The following is a 20,620-nucleotide window of genomic DNA, read 5'->3' as shown; positions in this document are numbered from 1 at the left end:
ATCACCTGCCCAAGCAGTGCATTCCTACCTCACCACTAACATTTTCTTCCAAATACACAGATGCCTTGCCACAAATTATTGTGGTTGAAAGGGTTTGAGTTGCAGGGGGAGAGATGGGAAGAAGGAAAAAGGAGCTGTTGTTTTAAAACCATTTAAAACTTCTTCTGCCTGCTTCTGCATTTGAAAATTGCTTGTGCCTGGAGGTTAGAGAATGGCTGTTCCTAAGCATCTGTTTTCTGACTTTATCTCCACCCCTACCACCCAAAATCATGTTTTTATGGGCTTCAGAGCAGTTGTCATCAATCGATAATTTACAACTGCAAAATACACATTCTCAAATGACACAGCTCTGGTCTTCACAGTAAATCAAGGCCCTACCTGTAAAAGGGCAAAATTTCCCTTACAACCAACTAAAAAGGCAGTACAATGTGATCCAAGGAATGTATAATATCCCTAGTAGAAAAAGAAAATTGTAATAAAAATAGCCAAAGATGAAAACAGAGCCCTTCTAACACCACCTCCCAAACCACTGTTCAGTTACAAGTTTTTTAACCTCAGTGAATAGCGTAAACCTTGAAATTAGTCTAATTTCCAAAAGAGATTAAGTAATGCCACTTTTTACATTTCAGACCTTGCATAGCTGAAGTCGTATCCTTGAAGAGCTACAGATAAGATTTCCCTACCCTTACACTGCATAAATCCCTTATATTGTGAATACTTACTAAGTGCAAGAAAGTACGCAAAATTCTACAGAATCATTTTTCAAAGCGTGACCAATAAAAGCAAACCAGAAAGTTTATAGGCTAAGTCATTTTGAAGATGTAATAAATTAAAATTAGGAAGATCCTTGGAATGAGGATTTTAGGTTTTTCTAATTATAGAAGGTGAATGGAGAAAAATGATATCTTTCCTTGGAAAACATCTGAGGAAAAACCAGCACACAGAAGACATGGATGGATCTGTGTATCCTTGCATAAGTCAATGGGGTATCACAAAGGGGAGGAATGGGAAGATCAAAGCCTACATAGCAGTTAATTTTAATTTTGAAGTGTAGTATTCCCAGAAATTCCCTACAGTAGGGGTTATTTATCACTTGACTTGCACTTTACAGGAATCTTGAACAAGAAGGGTTGGGTATAACTCCAAAAGAGACAGGCAGCTTCCAGCATAGAGGAGGTTGACATTTGTATCAGACATCTGATTTCTGCAGTGATTTGTGGACCGACAGTGTCTCATAAGTCAAAGCTGAGTTACTGTACAGTAGAAGCAGTGTGTTAAAGGTTTGTCCTAGGAAAGGAATTTAGGACTTGCGGTATAACATAAGCTATTATACAATCAGCTTAGCCTCATCCAAAAGTGCTACCAGTTTGGGGTGCTCATAGAGGATAATATCATGATCAGGGCAAATGTGGGGCAGCATTATAGCAGCCTGTTGGCAGAAGAATGACAGAGCTGTGGCTGGGTAAAATCTTCATAGGCAAAAGACGGTGAGTCAGAGTAAACTACTTTAATTTCTGAAAATTATTTAGAAAGGGTGTCTTATCACAAGGCACACCCTTAAAAACATCTGGAAAATATCAGAGAGTGGAAAATCAACAACAGATCAAATAATCATAAATTTCAGCTGAAAAAATGGAGTGAGGGAAGGAGGATTCAGAAAGTTTGCATTGACTGCTGAATCTTAAATAATGGTATAAGTAACCAACAAACAGGAGGTAACTTTGCTGAGGTGCTGAACATCTTTCTCTCCTACTGAAGCACATATGAGTTGAAGATGTGCAGCACATCACATAACTGGATAGTCTAAAACTGGACACCATCTAATCTGCCTTCCACTAGAAAAATACAGTAATTGCAGCGATTCCTTTTCTTTTGTAAGAGACAGTTTGTATTTCAGAAACAAAACATGTTTCACTCTTCTAATTACAATACAGAAACTGAAACTTACTTTAGAAAATACTGATATTCATAGGACGTAACAACGTATGTTTACTGGTAATGTCAATGCTTCTAGAAAAAAATCCACATACCACATATAATTGGGATAGCAATTTTAAAGCTGTGAATGCACGACCCCTATCAGTTCACAAAATCCAGACTCCTTTTCCAAACTCCACTCTCCTTTTGGAGAAGACAAGACAGAGATTACACTAAAATAGGCTCTAAGTTGATTAGACAGAAGACATACTCTGAGAATGGCAGTGTTAATATTGTAGAGAAAGACGTTTAAACTTTCTGTCTCTTCCAGCATTTGTTCTGGTTCCTAAGACTTACTGTGGGGATGGGGAGCCACCCTTTGGTCATTACTGTAAATGCAAAATCAATATAACCTACTACAGATGCTGACGGTTTCTGCCCTCTGAGGGTTCTTGGTAACCATCGATAAATTTATTGGTCATACTGACAGATACTCCAAGGATCGTCTCTGGTTTAACACCATTTACAGTATGTATCTTACCTTACAGGGACAATAGGGATAAGTAATCTTTGCTTGTGTAGGGCTTTGAGCATTTTACGTGCTAAATGTCGTCATTACACTCTGTGCCTTCTGTTCTCTATCACATTACTGACGCAGATCAACTTCCACAAACTGAGTGTCTGTAGCATCATTTCTCACTAAAATGAGGATTAAATGAAACAAAGCATTTGTAGCTTTGTAGACTTCTCTTCCAAGAGTCCAAAACTGAATAAATGAAAATTCAACCTGAATTACAAATTACTTTACTTTTTCATCATGGTGATTGACAGTCACAGATCAGTGTGAGAAGCAGACTAACAAATAGAAAAGACCAACAAACTGCTACATATAATTTCAGCAAAACAGGCTGGACATTGATGTAGAAAGGCAAATCCTCAAAGAATGGAAAACACAGATATTAAGCCCAAGAAAGGTCAACCGACAGGGCAGAAAGGGAAACCTATAGAAACCGGCCAGGGAGATTAAAGTTAAGCCCCACACAACTCTTATTTCACATTGCAAACCACAAACCATTCCCGGAAAGGAAGAAACTCTTATGCTCCTTCTTTGATATGAGCAACCTTCTTAAATGCTTCTCTGTTTTATGAGAAGGGACTAAGTTCCCAGAGTTTTCCATTTACTCCCCCCTCAGGACTTTGGAGGCTGTTTTTCTTTCTTTTGATTTGGGATCATCCTCTACCATAGTCAGCTTTTGCTAGTCAGTATCAAGTGGAATCGGTCCACGAGACAGAGAAGATGAATAGTGGGTATGTAAGCACTGGATAACCCAGACACAGCAGGAAAGCAGCAGTTTTGAATTTGGATACAGACTTAAGAACACCAAGACTAAGAAACTTAGATGAACTACAGGCTATTAGGTGACCAAAAAAAAAAAAAAAAAAAGAAAGAAAATAACAGACTGGAAACAGCCATCAGTTCAAAATAAAGGTAATTAGCAGAGACCACAATGAGATTACTAGCTGCCTTCTGTCCTGCCACTTGTCATGAAGCAGTTTGAATAACCAAGTAAACAGTTACAACGAGAATATATGTGCTTCTTCGCATGCTCAAGATGCCTTACAAATACTACACTACTACACCAGACAAACCATTTGTGTTCCCACAAGACGAACGTTCCTACTCACGTGTTACATTTGTGGATGAAGATGCAAGAAGGTGGAGTGATGTCTCCAAGTCCACGTGGTAAGTTAGAAGTGCAGTCAGGATAACACAGGAATTTCCAGTTGATCAGACTACAAGGCCCCTTGGTCTACACTTGTATCATTGTCATTCAAAAGAAGCTTATTTAACCTTAATGACCTATTTTCCTCCCACCACCAAAGAAAAGAGAGCACACTGAATCACTGAACAACAGTTCCATTGGCTAAACAGCAGCTTTTTAATTATTCTCTGTTAGTGACTCTCAACCAGTTTTCCTTGCCGCAAAGGGCAGAAGCTGCCCAACAGTGCCTTATATGAAATATTAAAGTGATAGAAAGAAAATGAAAAGGGCATGAGACAGTCATTACAGTGTTTGGGTTTTTTCCTGAGGTATGGGGGCCACCCACATTGCATACTTTTCTGTAATGAATTTTGTTTAAAAAATATATATTTATGTCAGCCTGTAGTAATACAGTCCATTTAGATTATTACAGTCTGGTGCTATCACTAAATTCAACACCAGTTTTGATTTGTGATCGTGGCACTGTTAGAGGTCAGTATGTGAGGAATTTGCACCATGGATTAACAAAAGTGTCTGACTGTATTTACAGTCTGAGCCATCTTTCTCTCCTACATTTGAGCAGGTTCTCCAGATTTTCAAGGTGGTCGCTTGATCTCTGGAAGCTGAAACCAACACGTAGATAAATCCAGTGTGGAAAGGCCTCTTGTGAAAAAGAGTAATCACACCTAAAAGATGATGTCGTAGCTTTTGGAATTATGACTGCACTAAGAAATGAGTGGGTTTGAAAGGACTCGATTAGATATACCACACTGCAAATCTGGGAGTGATGGGTTTTCACAGTTAATTTGCTAGGCAAGAGAATACTGCTACTCAGATGGGACTCCCTCCACCAGTAATGATCTGAGTTGACTTATGGATGACTGTAGGTTACTGAATCTGGAGCTGAAAAGAAATGAAGGAAAGCAAGTAACATAATGTGACTAAGATAATTTATCACCAGGCAATAACAGACTGCTTACATTTATTCTAAAACACTTCTGAAAGAAGAATCTTATGAAAGTCACCTTATTTCTTCAACGCAGAAGAGCCATTGTTTGGTCTGATGCTGCTGTCAAAACACAGCAGCTGCTTAATGCGTTGCGTTTTCAAAAGAATAAACACTAACACGTAGACATGGACTTAACTAATTAAATTCATGCATATAGCTGAATGGTAGACACTAGTTTGGGCTGAAGCATAACGTACTCCTCCAGGCTGCAAAAATTCCACCCAAAAGGTAAATCTTGGACATCCAGAATACCTCGCTTCGTGTCCACCTGTATCCTAAAAGTGTTCAAACCCAAATGCCCTCATTCTGGATAGGTTTCCTGGGATTTTCTGCTTGGGTTGCTATGCATGATTGGAAGCACCAAAATTATGCACCTAAGCCCTGAATGCGTGAGTGGTAATTGGCAAGGCACTTCAAGACTGAGAGCTCTTTTAGTCAGCACTGAATTCATTCAAACCATGGAAAAGCAGGGAGTTAAAAGGACCTTGAGGGAATCAGTGCTGCCTCCTCCTCCTCTCTACAACAGGCACCTATCTTCAAAAGAAGATTCAGATTCCTGAGTTCCAATGAAGAGAAAAAGAAATCATCTCCACATATTAGGAACCTGTTTAGGTGAATTACATCTCTTGTCTTCTCATGTAGAGAAACAGCTGGTGCAGAATCAGCATCCCTGCAATGTATTCAGCACATGTCTAATCTGGTTATCTCTTCCCTGAAGGCAGATGCAGTGAAACCTCCCCATGGTGACCAAGACCTTCCCTGTTTCTTGTCGCGAGGACACACATTCCATACCCGGCAGGTGCCTTCAGAAGACACTTATGAACTTGTCATCTACAAAAAGAAAAGGGGCCAATCATGACTATAATTCTCTCAGGCAATAGGCAGGAACTATGGAGAAGGTCCTTGGAATACAAAGAAGTATTCGTGGTGACCATCTTACAGTGCTCTTGGTAGAGACTAACAACTGTGGGTGGCAAACTTGAGGTAATCTCCATCAAGCTCCTGGTAACACAAGAAAGAGCCAGCATTCATGTGCACCTGCTTTGGGTGGTGTTGGCAGAAGTCATTTACACAAATGGACCCTTCCATTCCAAGTGATGGACGTGCTGGATGACTGTTATCGAGCAGGATGTGCCTGGTGTAGAATTGCCATTGCATGTGCTCATGCACATCTTCCTAATATGCAGCTTGTTGCCAACTATAATTTGATCTTTAACACTCAGTACTACAGAATACAAGGTAACTAAAACTTCTCTTTCTGAAGATGAGCAAACTTCTCAATTTGAATTTTGAGGCTTTTTACCTCTATCTTAACGGTAGCAATAAATGCTGCCAACTTCCACTAAAGGAGCATCTAGTATCCAATCAGCAACCATAAGCCTCTAGGCAATTCCTCCCAGTCCCTGGCAAAGCATTTCATTACAAATAATTCAGGGGAAGTTCTTATTTCTTGATGGTACCCCAATTGCCAGCACCTTTGAGAATCTCACTTTTTACTGTAGAAGATATAAAGATGTGAGAGTATAAACAATTTTAAATATTGTGCATTTGACGGGACGTAGTTTGAGTAAAAACTGTATTTTAAAAGAAATAATTCCCTTTGTAATTTTTATTATACTTATTATTTACTTTATTGAATTATTTCCCCTTTTACCATGTATACTTCTTGCTCATCTTCTACGCTGTCTATTAAGACGGAGAATAAAACTACACTGATCAGTTTTGCCTTTGGAATTCCTTTATCAGTTACCAACACAATAATTTTATGTTTCAATTGCAAACAATACCTGGTGAAATTTTAATCCAAAACAATAAAATTTTTAAACTGAAATCTTAAAAATGTTTCTGGAAGCATTTCTCTTAATATTGGATTTTGCAACTTTTTTAAAGAACAGAATCAGTATTTTATGTCTATGTTATGCAAACACATTACATTCTGAAAATGGAATTATTAGAGGGAGCAATATTTCTTCCAAGAATGATTAATGAGCTGAAAAGAAAAACCTGATGCTGTTACACTTGTTGCACATCAGGCAAATACAGAGAACAGATCAGCATGTTTTGTCCAAAGGCTGGAAAGCGTCTTAGTGACTCCCAACTGTCCGTAAATATATTATACTTAAGAAAAACACGGTGCTCCAAGCTTGTAGATAGAGTAATATCCCTACTCAATATATAGACTCCATCATTGTGGAGAGTGCAAGTCAAGTTAAGACCCGATTTTGATGTGTTCTCTTTGAGGTAGAGCCATTCTTTGGTAGCAATGTTGTAAGACTGCACAGTTAACACATCCTCACTTTGGCTGGATTTTTGGTTTGGTCCAAGTTCATGAATACAACCCCCTACCAGATATATAGTTTCTTCAACAGATAGCATCTGTTGTTTGCGAACATGGACATCACAAAGTTCAAAGTTGGTCCAGGAATCAGAAGTGGGACAGTACTGCAAAATGTTCATATTCCTATCTGAAACAGAGGAGAGATATTTACAAATAAATAAATATATTAGAAGGTACTCATGGAGGAGGATTCTTCCTCCCTACAAACTGTATCAACCATTATTACAGATTGCTAATGTACTACAGTGCAAAAGCATAGCAGACCAGGGAAGAAATACTGATTATTGAGAACTGCAACTCTTTGCCCTTGACAATAAAGTTTGAACGTTCTGCTCCTTTGCAGAGGGAAAAATTAAGCTACTTCTCGCACATTACATGATGTAAATGGTCTGGGGATGCAGATTTTAGCAGAATAATCCCTATCTTTTAACTTCTGCTTTTAATTTTGTCTCCAATTGATATGTAAGAATTTTTTATGAAAAGGGAAATGAAGCAATATTCTGCTCTCCAACACTGATCACAGATGAATCAAATTATCATGAAGACAAGTACGCTTCATTAATGGCTGTCAGGTGATGATTTATCATCCAAGCTTAACTTTGATACTTTGCATTTTATTCTATAAATCAATGGAATAAAATTCATAAAGCTAGTTACATTTTGGCAAGTGGCATGGATGACCTAAGGGCACGTGTTCAGTACCTTATAAAGAGAGAAACTCTCATTGTCAAAATCATTTAAGAACCAGGAACTCGGTGCTCCAGCATCAGACAGAGGCACGGAAAAAAGCTGAAGCTGTATCTATACTTCAGTTACAACTCAGTGGAGGCATGTGTTTGCAGTACTGTTATTCTACGAAAATTGTTACAATACCACCCTGATTTATGGTGCAGTGAAGACCCTGGCTGTGTCCAAGGCTTCACTAAATTAACACAGAATGCACAAGACTCATTAGCTAGTAAATTCAGTTTCAGTCTCTGGAGACCTGAGCTTAAATCTGAACTCAAGTGACAAGTGGCAACAAGTTGCAGACTCCAGCCTGGTCATTTAATAAAATCTGCTCCGTATTACAAGTCTATCCTGCATGACGATCTCCAGATGAGCTCCCAAGTGGAGCAGCACACGGTGACATACTGATAAATTATTTAAGGCACAGGTATAAATAGCCATAAATATAACGGGATTGTCATGAACGAAGTGCATTAGCAGCATGATTAAGGAGGTGCTGCTATAGCATCTGCCTGCACTCTGATGATTTTCAGTCACTGTTTATTACTTTACATTGCCTTCTTGAACACCTAATCCACTTTAAATAAAGGAAAAAAGAGGGAAAATATCATGGCAATACTCTAGGAAATTGCTGATCAAAGCTCTACATATAGATGATCTTTGTCTACAAGCAATGGATCATTCTCTGACTCATTGTGGGAGGGAAAAATCCCAATTAAGTTTCTATGTCTACTTATAGCAGTAATCTTCCCAGGTGAAAAGTGCTATGGTTTGAGAGGGGGCATATGAAATGGAAGTCTATTGTGCTATGGCCCTCATTTGCTCAGTCCAGAGCCTGGGTCTTTTATATCCACTGAAACAAACAAAAAAAAAATACAAAACATGAACATTATAGTGTCTGACATGGAGTTTCTATTAGGATCTATGTTCACAAGTGAGAGCTGAGAACTGGAAGGAGGGTCTTTATTCAAGAAGTGTCATTATAATTTACAGTGGAAAATTCCAGATCCTACCACCTTTTGGAAAGTGCAGTCTCGGTAGAAATTTCTACACAGATCAAAAAAATAGCCCACAAAATCTACCAAAACTGACGTATATGCAGAAAAACTAAAACTAAACTAAACTAAAATAAAGTAAAATAAAATAAAGTAAAAATTTACATATTAATTGCTGCATGTGTTTTATGTAGTGAATGTAGTGAAATAGCAAATGAACCTCAGCGTCTCTCAGATAGTTAGGCCTTAACACTCTCCGACATCTGCATAACTTGGAAGGTGAATCACCAGTGTAATTGCAGCAATTCTGGTTTCTAAGTTGGATAGCTGTCCTAAGCCAAGGGGTCACAGAAAACCTGATTCTAGACCCTTGTTCAGGAAAGGATCTTTAATTATAGCAAGCACAGGCGTTTGCTGTCCTGAACGGTCTTGGATTTAAACATAAGCCTAAATGTGCTAGTTATCCACTGCTCACAACTTTCTACTGTTTTACTATCCTGTTTCCATTAAAAACAGCTTTTAGGAAAAGATCTAGGAAAAGACAGAGGCCTGAAGGTCAGTGGCAATCCCCCGAGGTGAAGAAGAAGCAAGAGGTAACACACTGACTATCTTCCTTCAGCTGAAAACAGATGTAGTAAGTACTGAATAAGGAGCTCGACACAGGGCAGCAATCCTGACCACACACGCTTTGTTAATGAATTTTAAGGGAATAGGATCTGCATCAGCAACATGCAGATCTTCCTATCCATGACACCAGGAGCAGGCAGCCTGAAGAAAGAACAGCACAAGCGCCAGAAAAGGAACTTGCAAAGTGCAGGGGATGTCAGACAAAAGCTGGTATTCCTGTAATTTTGTAGCACTATTAACCAAACCAGAGCTTTTTCTTCTTACCTCTTCTTTCTCTTTCACTAGATAAAAATGACAAAACCTAACTCCGGTCTCTAGAGACAAGTCTTCCCATCACTCCGTTTCAGTCCCTTCTCTTTGTTCTCTGCTCTCTTGTCTCAAAGGATGTTTCCCCTCAGGTCTGACTTTTCAGCACGGCAAGTGTCGTGTGCCAGACATCTTTCGGTCCCAGTGCCGGACATCAGGGAGCACAGTGCACCCCAGCAGGTCCTTCAGTGGGGATGACCAGAGGACTGGGACTGTGGCCCTCCATACGGACACAGGCATGCCGATATCTTGTCTTCCGCGGTCAAGCCACCAGGTTCTGGGTGGTCAGAATGGACTGGACAAAATGCTTTTGAAGGTTATCGTTACCACAAGGACCATAAGGGGTGGAAGTGTGTCTTTTATAAACCTTATAATGATTCAGAGCTAAAATCTGCTCGGACTCTAGAAGAGACAGCTTGTTCTAATGTCAGTTTAGCTTTGCTTGCAGTACTCTGTAAAAGCTGATCCCTCTTCTAATTTTATTCTCCATTTGGAAAAAAAATTAAAACTACTGTGGTCAAATGAAGTGGGCAAAGGCCTTAGAGATAGGAATTTAAATTTAGGAAATCCTGGTAAATACTGAACATCTGACATGAAAAAAAATTGACTTTTAAAACTCTGAGAAAATGACATTCCTCCCAGAGAATGGCACTATGTGCTTAAGTAGCAAATGGGAGCTCTATGTAAGTGGCTTGCTTTTCCATGGGATAAAGTAATTGTCAGGAGAGAATGCACCTTCAAATCCTTCCCTCCGTACAGTATCGTCAAAAAACAGGGTATAGAAAGGAAGTAAGTTAAAAAAGTTGGTTCCTGCTTAAGCTTTTGATTAGTTATTCAATTAAGTTATTTCAGCACTGAAAATCATACCTATAGCATGAACTTGCCTGTGAAACACTGAAATGCTATAGTGAAAGGACCATGACATCTATTAATACATGAGAAATACTAATGCAGGCAGATACTTTCTTCATATTTCTGACAGTCTAAAACAGGTATTTAAAAAGTAAACAAAGTGTATCTGTTGAGACCTCTCTTTCTACTGTGTGATAAAAATCTAAAAAAAGGAGGGCTAAGCTGGGTGCTGAAGTACCCATCAGTCTGTCCCCTCTGAATAATAGAGCCCCAGGTCCGTGCAGGCCCTGAAAAAAACCCAAATATCTGATTCCTCTGTGACAGAGCTAATTTTTTTGTTGCATTTGTGAATTATTTTCTACCAGTGATTTATTTCCACATGTTTTAATGAGTATTATGCAGCTTTCTACATCAGTTCAAAAGATTTCCTGAAAAAAGAGACAAAATTAGCTGGGCCTTAGAAGCAATCAGGTTAAAAAAAAAGAAGTAAAAGCAAGGTTTCTACCTCGTGTAGTGTATCCTCCAATAACATAGATCTTGCCCTTGCATTCGCAAGCTGAGAATTCTGCAAGAGGGTTTGGCATGGATGCCACAAAATTCCACCAGTCGTTTTCTGGGTTATAGCACTCCACGTTGGAAAGGGATTGACCACCGACGGCATAGAGCTTTCCACTTACAGCCAAAAGCTTAAAATTGGACCTGAAAGAAAAGATTGCAGCATTGAAATGGGTTGCATAGATGTACAGAAAAATATAGGAGAGTTAGTTCTTCCTATCCAGGCTCCAACAAACTCATCATCACTTACAACTTGTACCATCACTTCATGTATTACAGCATCTGAACTCTTCTGTGCAAGGCCAAAATTCCGTAATTACCCTGTAATTACTTAGGGTTGTAACCAGTGACATTCTGGATGATGCTGATGACATTCTGATGCTGAGACTGATGAATATTTTATTTTGGATTTCAATCTGTCACAGTTTGAGCTTTAAGTGTTTAGTTAACTAACGTGTTCAGTAGATGTCTTATTTTTACTAGGCTTTTAGTAAGGTACCTTTAGTAGAGAAAAACGTATTATATATATACAGAGTCAAGGATATTATTTTAGTTAAAATTGCAGAAATCTCAAACAAGACGTGACGAATGCCTAAAAATCTATACTTGTCTTAGTCTGTAATATAGGAACTCTTTAACAACCCTAATGAATAGAAATTTAAAGCGGTACACATTGAATCATGTTCTGCAAAAGAAGGAAGAGAGAATCTCCTGTACCTTATTCACCATTAAACTACTAAATACATCCTCCATCCCACTGAAGCAAGATATATCTGTAAATTAATGCTCCGCCCACAGCTGAACAAAATCCATCACACTCCACAGGCAATGCCCTGTTTTTTTATTTTTTATTCTATTCCATTATGCTGCTATATTTCATGCATGGCAAAGGGCAACTTTATAATTACTGAAGCGCAAGAAACGTTCTATCTTACACTTTTAAGATAATACAGGCAGAAACATATGGTCTATGGATTTTAAAGGTGCAAGTCTGTAGGAAGAAATTGGAGGACTTGAAGATAGAGGGCTTGCATGCTCAGCTATTCCTTCCAGCTATGGAAGCTGGTCTAATAAAAGATGAGCTCTTCCTCTCCTCAGAAACAGTCTCATTGCCTAGAAAGGTTGTTCCTTCTCTACTACTAAGCCAAATTGAGATTTTACCATGCAGTATCCCAATTAACTAGATGTGTGAACGTCACTGGAGTGCACCAGCTCAGCACAAAGCCGAACGGGGAACTGCGTTATGTCTGTAAAACTGAAGTGATGCTTTAGACTTGCGTTGGCCTGCAGAGCAGTAAAGTGAGTTTCACTCTGCATGAATCCAAGATTCAAAACTTACCGCTAAGTAGTTTTGCAGGGTTTTGTCTGGACAAAATGAACCCTGCTTAGCAGCAGACTGCCCTGCAATTTCTTTTTATTAAATATATTTGGAAAAAGAATTTGTTTCCAGATGGAATCATTTTGTTCTTGTCATCCTGATATAGCTTTGGAAACTAAAATGCTCCTTTGAAGGAATTAATTGCTTTTTATTCATTTTTTGCTGACATTTACGATTAGGTCACTCTGTTCATCTCTCTACAGCAATTATGTTTTCCATCTCAGAGAATCCAGAATAACATGGCAATCAATAGCGGGTATGAAATGAGGATAATTACTTGCAAAACATTATGATTTTCAAAGCAATGTACCTGTTCTAAAGGTTATGGTGGGAAAAAAAAAATCCACAAATTAACAAAGGGACAAAACCAGAAAGTGTAAATGCATCTTCCAAGCAATCCTTTAAAATCTGTAGTATGTTAGAAAGTCTGTAACTCTGTGCCCATGATGGAGGTGGCACAGGATTTTTGGCTTATAAAATGAGTTCACACACACACAGATAGCGTTTCCCTATTCTAAGGTCTTCTAGCCACTTTTTAAACATGCTAAAAGTTCTGCCAGAGAGCACATGAATTAACTAAACAACTGTATAGTGTCTGAACATTAAAGGATTCAGGTTTCCTAATTCACACGTGCTTCCCTAGTTACCCTGTAATTGTAGCCTCTTACTATTTTATCTAAATGGAGGTAATTTATCCAGTTTTTGCTTGATGGCCTTCATATCACTGAATTGTTTCTTGCAGCACAGGGAAAACTATCCGGTGAAAGATGTACAGCACATCTTTCAACTTCAGTTATTCTAGAAGGTGGCCACGTACATTTGTGTCAGTCATTTACCCACTTCCAACACTTGTTAACATGGATGACATTCTGTGGGTATCTCAGGTTCATGGAACATTAACTATAAGATTCATTTTACTCAAAAGCAGCTGTATCCATCAGCATACTTTATATGAAAGTTTGGACAATGGCTCAATATGTTATGAAAAACTTCTCCCATTCACCTTTCCATGCCAATAACAGCAGGTGTTTTTATGGAGAGTGAACATTAGGAAATATTTAGTGTATTTTTACACTCTTTTAATGTGCTGGAGCAGCTGGAAACAAGGAAAGCAAACACTGAGCAACCAGCCAGCTCTCCACAACTAACAACTGTTCCATGGACTACAGCTTGGAAACAACAGAGCTGAACAGTCCATCAGATTAAACTGCGACAAAACTCCACTCACACCCGTGAGTTACCTAAACTTGGGGGATCAAAAGTACTTTCCAAATGCCAGGCCTAGTGTGTACCCTTCTTGTTGGGACAGGACTGGGTATGAGCTGTCTTCTTATGTCCCTTGTTTCCTCTGAAAGGAACCCCAGGAACATAAGCAAGAGCGAGCTGTGGAGTTTTACCACAGTTCAAAATACATTTTTCATTCTGTAAAGACAAGTGCAAAGCACTACATGCACAAAGGAAGAAAAATATAATGCACAAATGCAAAGGATCTAGGGGTCAGAGTGCATAGCTTTCTGAATACAAGACAACATTCAACAACTTGCAAAAAACCCTACATCCTTCTGGATTGCATTAACAGCCATACATGTATCTGTAGGAGACCACTAACTATGCAGGTGGCTATGAAGAGGACAGCAAGCATTCTTCTTGTTCTCTGACAGCTATCATTGATTCAGTACACAACAAGAAAAAGTTAGCGTAGATATTAGAGAGGACTCCCTGATCAGAGGGGTGGCTAAACGCGGGAACAAGTTACCTGGGAGGAAGGAGGTTGGAATCTACATTGCTGGAGGGTTTTAAGATCAAGTTAGACGTTTTAAGATCAAGTTTTAAGATCAAGTATTCGCAAGGTAAGCTTGGTCCTGGCGTAGAACAGGAGGCCTGGACTAACTAACCTGTGGTTCCTTCCTGCCAAATGATCAACTTTAACCTTAAAATTTCTCACAAATCAGATGACTTCTTTATTCTAGAGTTAAAGCATTTACAACAGAGATGAAGAATCATGAAAGCACAGTTATGAAGGCACTTCCAAATCATTTTACATTTTTTGCATGAACCACATTTTTATATTGCTTATACGAGTCTGCAGAGCACACCACGTCCAACATTTAGCTTTGGAAGGGTGTGATACATTTGTGATAAATATGACGTGAATATTTATAACTTAAGGAAGGGTGTGATACATTTGTGATAAATATGACATGAATATTTCTAACTTAAACATTTTTGAAAAGTCTATTTTCCCTCAACACAAAGGAATTTTGAGTGAAAAAAAATATTAAAAATGTGGAGAGAAGGTCTCATAAACTACTACCATTCCCCAGGAGCATCCTCTCCTATATTCCTGTAAGAGTCCTCAGAGTGGCAGCAGTTCAGGCACAGATTGCTCACAAAACCCATGTTCCACGTGCATGTGTATAATCCCAGCCAGGGGCTTACAAGGGTCTTCCAAGCCTGGAAGATTTACCTGCCATGAGTAGGAGGTTCTGAAGGAAAATAAAAGTGGAATATACAGCTGTAACTGGCACACGCAGTAGAAATCCTGTGAGTATATTACTTTTAAATAGCAAATTTCAACTGACAGCATCAATTTAAAGAAAAGTATGGCAAAGTATTCAAGGGCATTACTTGAACAGTTCCCAATGCACTTTGTTACCTTCTTGTCCCCAAAGTGGTCTTGGGCAACCCTTACATGAAGTTTCTTCCACGAAAAAGTCCAGGTCATTCTCTGAAGACACTATTCCAAGTACAGCAATATATCTAGAATGAAAAGATCTAGAAACTGCCATCTATTTTGGACTATTTGTGACCAGCACTAGACTTAAGCCTCAGATGATGAGAAACTCCAGGCTCAGTCACAGGCTTCCTATATGAGCCCGAGCAAATTATTTTACCTCCCTTGTGCATGCACAAATAGGGAATAACACTTTATCAAGCTTATGTGGGCATCTCAAGAATAATATACAGGAGTTACCTATTGTGAACAAATTTGAAACTACAGTAATAAGACCTCTACGTCTAGAAAGCAAGCTAACAGCTATAACCTAAACCAGAATGACTGCTAAGTATTCAATATACAGCCGATGGCATTTGTCTTCTACTTAGAAGTAAGTTGGGACTATTTCATCTATGCATGTGTAGAGAATCCCAGCATCCTGGGATTCTGTATTACAGTGATGGAAATAATTAAAGATAAAAATATCATAGAATTTACAAGGTTTGTTAGAGGGCAGAGAACTTCTTGTATTAACAGCAAATCAGCACAATTATTTCCGTAACTCCTCAGTCTTCCCTTCAGGCCAACATATGCATCCATCCACATAGGCCAAATCCAGATACTCTGCTGTCTGAAGTCAAACCAACTTCAACGGGAGCTAGAACCCTCCCTCAAGGTATGTAAAAAATTCACCCATGGGATGTAATTATATCAGCTGACATAAATTAATTTGGCAGACAGTCACATGACTGTAATTCCTGAGCAGCACGCTGGGCAACTGCCCTGCTTATTTTACTACAGCATAACAAACTAAAAATACAATGCTGAGCAAACTGCAGATCTAACTGCAGCACATCTGTGCGGCAGACAGGCATCGGTGCTGTTCGTGTTGAATGCAAAATCCCTGATCCTGAAAATGTCCCTGCCCTTGGTTCCTACGGCACAGGCCACCCCTTCCTGTGTTCTAGCCACAAAATGTCAAGCAGGTATCAGAGAGCTGAAATGTTATGTCAGATAGAAAAAGTAATAATTACTAACTTCAGAGCTGAAAGTCCATGAAGATGTTAGTCAAAAACATGTTTTGTGAAGGGGTCAGCAGAGTTTCCATGAAGAAAATTTCCCCTGATTATCATTCAGAGAGCAACATACTCACTTGCTGCTACCTTGCAGTCTAGGGGAAGATGTTAATTCTGGGTTCTTTTTGGCCTGCAATAACTATTGTGAAATGTAAGAATAGAGACCATTCCAAAAATATCCATTCGCATGCTACTTTTCTGCAGTAAATGGCCACTGTAAAATTCTACGCTAAGGAATACCTTGCTGCCACCTGTGATGGGCCTCAAGATTAAGTTGGTATGACAGTGCAGATGAAAATAGTAAAATAAGCAGAAAATATCCATGTGTGTATTTCAGATATAATGATTATATATCCTAGAAAAAAGGGAAAGGGGGGGCGGGGCAGGGCAGGCTGATCTAGAGTTTGAACAGCCAGGTCGTAAGGTGAAAAAGGGCCTTAAAAAAACCATTTTTTAAAAAGCCCTCATTCGCCATGCTGCAGAATCATCACACACAGTAACATCTGTCTTGCTATACACATCCACAAACCCAGGCCAAAACCTCGTAACTTCATCAATATGGGACTTCTATGTTTAAGTTAATTTCCGTAGGAGACGCTGTGTGGGCTGACCCTATCATCCTTTTCTACCAAGGTCAATGTGCTCTCAGTTGTGCTCACGTAGGCAAGACTGCCAAAGAGAGGCCGGCTAAAACATCTCAGTTCTCACAGGTGCTCTGTGAAGACTGCTTATAGCCTCAGTCTCTAAGAAATATATCTGTAGGAAAAGGTGTTTGCAGTGTTTAAAAGCTAAACACTCATTTTACAGATGAAATTTTGCACACCACCGTTCCAAGAAGCCAAAAATACTGAAAAAAATTGTTCCTGATCTATTCCGATGACTGATTATGGAGGTAATAATTTCAGTGAAGTTCTCACAACAATACAAGAAGTGAAAAAAAAAGTGAAATGGGAAAGAACTAATTTTAGGTCAAACCCCTGTTTTGAGGGGTTTTAGGGGGCAAGAGCTAAATAGAGACTGGAATAGAGACTGCAGTTTTACTACCCAGATACAAAGCATTTATGCCAATGGTTTGGGTCTCTGCAAGCTCTTTGAGTTTACCAGATGGAGAAGAGAATTTCCATTCTACAGTGAATTTTGGCCTTCCTACTTGTTCTTCTTCAGACAGAGAAGGTAAAAATTTAAACGCTTTTTCTAAAATGGAAACAATGAGGAAGTTCATGTTGGATAACAGAAACGTTTTGTTTCAGTGAAGTGAAAGGCTTTGTTTTGATAACTCTGCAGCACGATTAAGGTAGAGCAGCCACAACCTTAGCCAGGGAGATGGCCTTTCTTCTTTGGTCCCCCTCAAGGCTAGCTCTCAATTATTCTTTCAAATGTAAATTATACAAGTGTTTCTGAATACTAACTTAAACATCAATGTCAATCAAACAATTCAAAAGGATAAAGGAAAAAAGCAAAACGGTCAAAATGATGAATGATTCCCAGACCCGATATTCTCATAAAGTGAGAAATTTCTCACAATCTTCCTGACATTTTTCTGCTGAATATTTCGCTGAAATGCAGGCATACAAAACATTCGGATTTTTATGAAAGGACAAACCAATGAAAAACTGCTCCAACTAAATCACTAATTTTTTTCAGCCATCTCCAGCTCTGGTACATCCCCACTAAGAGCAGAAAAACTTGCTGCTTACAGTACCGGAGTTAAAGCGCACCACAAAGAAAGCAGGAGAAGAATTTTATCTTTTTTTTTTTTTTTTTTTTTTAAATCTTTGTTATTTCAAAGAGAATTTCTGCTACCAGCGAGACAGCTGTTTGGAGAGGCCGGCTCCTTGTATACCGCAATTTAAAGGAAAAGCGGGAGCCCGGCGCCACTTCACACCGAGGTGAACGACCACACGTGGCGGAGGGCCGTAGCACGGTCCTCCTCTGCCGACGCCTAGCTCGCGTTCTCCCACAGCTGAGCCCTTAACCACCAGCATTTACGCGACAAAGTCCCGTCCCCCTCACCCTTCCCTTCCCACGGCAGCTCCCCGCGCCACGCAGAGGGGGTCCCTAGGCAGGACAGAGAGGCAGCAGCGTTGCGCCGCGGCGGGACGACTCTCGCCGGTAAAGAGCAGGTTTGCCAGGCCTGTCCGGCGGCGTGCCGCCAAGCCATCGCCAAGCACTGCCGTCCTTCCTGGCGCACGATGCGAGAGACACGGGCGATTGACGGCACGGAGACGGGTCTGAATCGCTCCTCGTAACGCCGAGTCCGGTCACCGCCACGGGACTCAACGGGGTCTCTTTGGACCACACGGACGGACACGCGTGTATTGCGGGGAGCGAGGGTTACCTCTTCTGGTTCATTGAAGCCAGCTGACTCCATTCGTTTAGGCGAGGGTTGTAACAATGGGCGGCCGAAATCTCCTGGCTGGTGATCCTGTAGCCCCCGACGATGAACAGGTAGTTGTCCAGCATCGCCGACCCGTAGCCTCGGACGTTCACCAGATCGGGGGGCAGGTTGTTGGCCAGGGGCAGCCACCTCTGCGCCTCCTCGTCGTACCTCAGCATCGACCAGGGGGCTTCCACCTGAGGGTGACGGGCCGGTGGCAGGCCCGGGGAGGAGGCGCCCACGAAGTCCCCGACGGCGACGAGGGCGGCGGTGCCCCTCATCCGCCTCTCCTTCAGGTGCTGCCGGAGAGCGTGGGGCAGGAGGAGATGCGGCCGGGCATCGGGCCTCCGCAGCACCTGATGGTACCGGGCGGCCATGAAGTCCAGACAGGCGTCCTGCAAGTCCTGCAGACCGTAGACCTGGGCCAGGCGGTGCAGCTCGAAGCAGTTGCCCAGCCTCACCCGGGAGAGCAGCAGGCGGAGCAAGGGGGTGACCTGCAGGTAGGAAGCGGCCTCCACCAGCTCCTCCAGCAAGGGGGGCTGCTCCTCATCGTCCCCCTCCTCCTCCTGCTCCAGCCCGGCCAGGCGGGAGGTGTTGATGAAGTCCAGCACCAGCTCCAGCCCCGGAGCGCTCAGCCCCCCGCGCAGCAGCTGCTCCTCCTGGCCCCGCTCTGCCTCCCGCATGCCCGAGCGGTAAAGGGCTCGGAAATAGTCACTCTGCTCGATCAGCTTCCTCTTACACACCGGGTACCGCCTGTCCCCCAGCCGGATCTGCACCACCTCCTCCTTCCCCGCGCCGGCCCCGGCCCCTTCTTCCTCTTCTTCCCCCTCCTCCTCCTCCTCCTCCTCTTCCTCCCGCCGCGGCCGCTCCGCCAGGGACATGGCTCACCCCCTCCCCTGGCCGCGCTTCAGCCCGGCCGCGGGCGGGCTCCTCCTTCCTCCTCCTCCTCCTCCTCCTTCTCCTTCTCCTTCCTCCTCCTCCTTCCTCCTCCTCCTCCTTCCTCCTCCTCCTCCTCCGCCCCGGAGGCCGCTGGAGGGCCGGGAGGGAGGGAGGGAGGGAGTCGCTGCCGCTGCAAGGAGAGAAAAAGGGGAAAATAAATAAATAAATAAAAACCCCCAAACCAAACCCACAGAGAGGAAAGACAAAAAAAAAAAGCCCTAAAAAGGCAATGTTGAGCGCTCAGGCGACGGCCGGGCCTCCCCGCTGCGGGAGGGGGGGGGGGGGGGGACGGGGACATCGGCGCCACGGGGCACCCGGCCGGTCCCTGCGCCGGGGAGGGGGGACATTTTTAAGCTCATGTGCCTGTCAGGGAGGCGATCCGAAGGGTGAGTGCCCCGCTCCGGGCTGCAGCGACAGGCAGAAGGGGCGGCGATGCGGTCCCCCCCCCGCCCCGTCCCCAGCTCTGAGCGGGGCCGGGGTGGCAGCCGCGGCCGGCGGCTCTAAGCTCTTGCCGTAAATGTACTTCTGCATCGCGGGAGAGGGGGAATGTTCTCGAACCGCACACGCAGGAAAAAAACAAATATGGTGCGTGTACGTGTATTGGTGCACGGCCGGAGAGGAGGAGAGCGCGGTGCGCTCGGCCCGGTGCCGTGGCATCCTGACACGCGGGCGTTCACCAACAAAACCAACGAAAAGGATCACCGTGCACGTCTAGGGCGGCAGCAGGATTTAGGAACTGCAAGTACAGTTCTGCTGTGACCTTCCCAATTCCTCCTGCGTAAGTCCCTCGGTGTCTCAGCCCCTCGTTTGGCGTATAAAGATACTACATAACCTGTTCTGCTCCTCTCTCTTTTTAAGCAAAGTTCCTGGAATAGGACATCTGTGTTATTCGTAAGAGCGATCTACATACCAGGGCCCTGAGTTTGTGCAACATAAACAAGGAAAGAGCAAATTAACAACTGGGCGTGGATAAAGTGACTGTTTTGCTGCTTGCCTCCTTATGTTCTTGAAATGTAATGACACTCTCTTTAAAAAAAACAAAC

General features: G+C 41.9%; 1 protein-coding gene across 1 annotated transcript; it reads right to left on the bottom strand.

The window, feature by feature from the left end:
• Positions 1 to 3,833: 3,833 nt before the first annotated feature.
• KLHL42 (kelch like family member 42) lies at positions 3,834 to 19,554 on the bottom strand. Its single transcript, XM_052790345.1, has 3 exons — positions 18,600 to 19,554; positions 11,042 to 11,235; positions 3,834 to 7,154 (listed from the first exon to the last, which is right to left on the bottom strand). Exons 1-3 carry the CDS (start codon positions 19,517 to 19,519, stop codon positions 6,703 to 6,705), a joined length of 1,566 nt encoding a protein of 521 aa, XP_052646305.1. The 5' UTR covers positions 19,520 to 19,554; the 3' UTR covers positions 3,834 to 6,702.
• Positions 19,555 to 20,620: the final 1,066 nt, after the last annotated feature.

This window comes from Harpia harpyja, chromosome 6 (assembly GCF_026419915.1).
Source record: "Harpia harpyja isolate bHarHar1 chromosome 6, bHarHar1 primary haplotype, whole genome shotgun sequence".
Lineage (NCBI taxonomy): Eukaryota > Metazoa > Chordata > Aves > Accipitriformes > Accipitridae > Harpia > Harpia harpyja.
Note: the sequence above shows the minus strand (reverse complement) of the source record. Positions and strands in the feature narration are given on the sequence as shown.

Coding starts and splice junctions, on each gene's coding strand:
- KLHL42 (XM_052790345.1), bottom strand. CDS start 19,519: ATGTCCCTGGCGGAGCGGCCGCGGCGGGAGGAAGAGGAGGAGGAGGAG. Junction 11,236..18,599: donor GCTTCAATGAACCAGAAGAG/GTAACCCTCGCT, acceptor CTTTTCTTTCAG/GTCCAATTTTAAGCTTTTGG. Junction 7,155..11,041: donor TGGAGGATACACTACACGAG/GTAGAAACCTTG, acceptor CCTCTGTTTCAG/ATAGGAATATGAACATTTTG.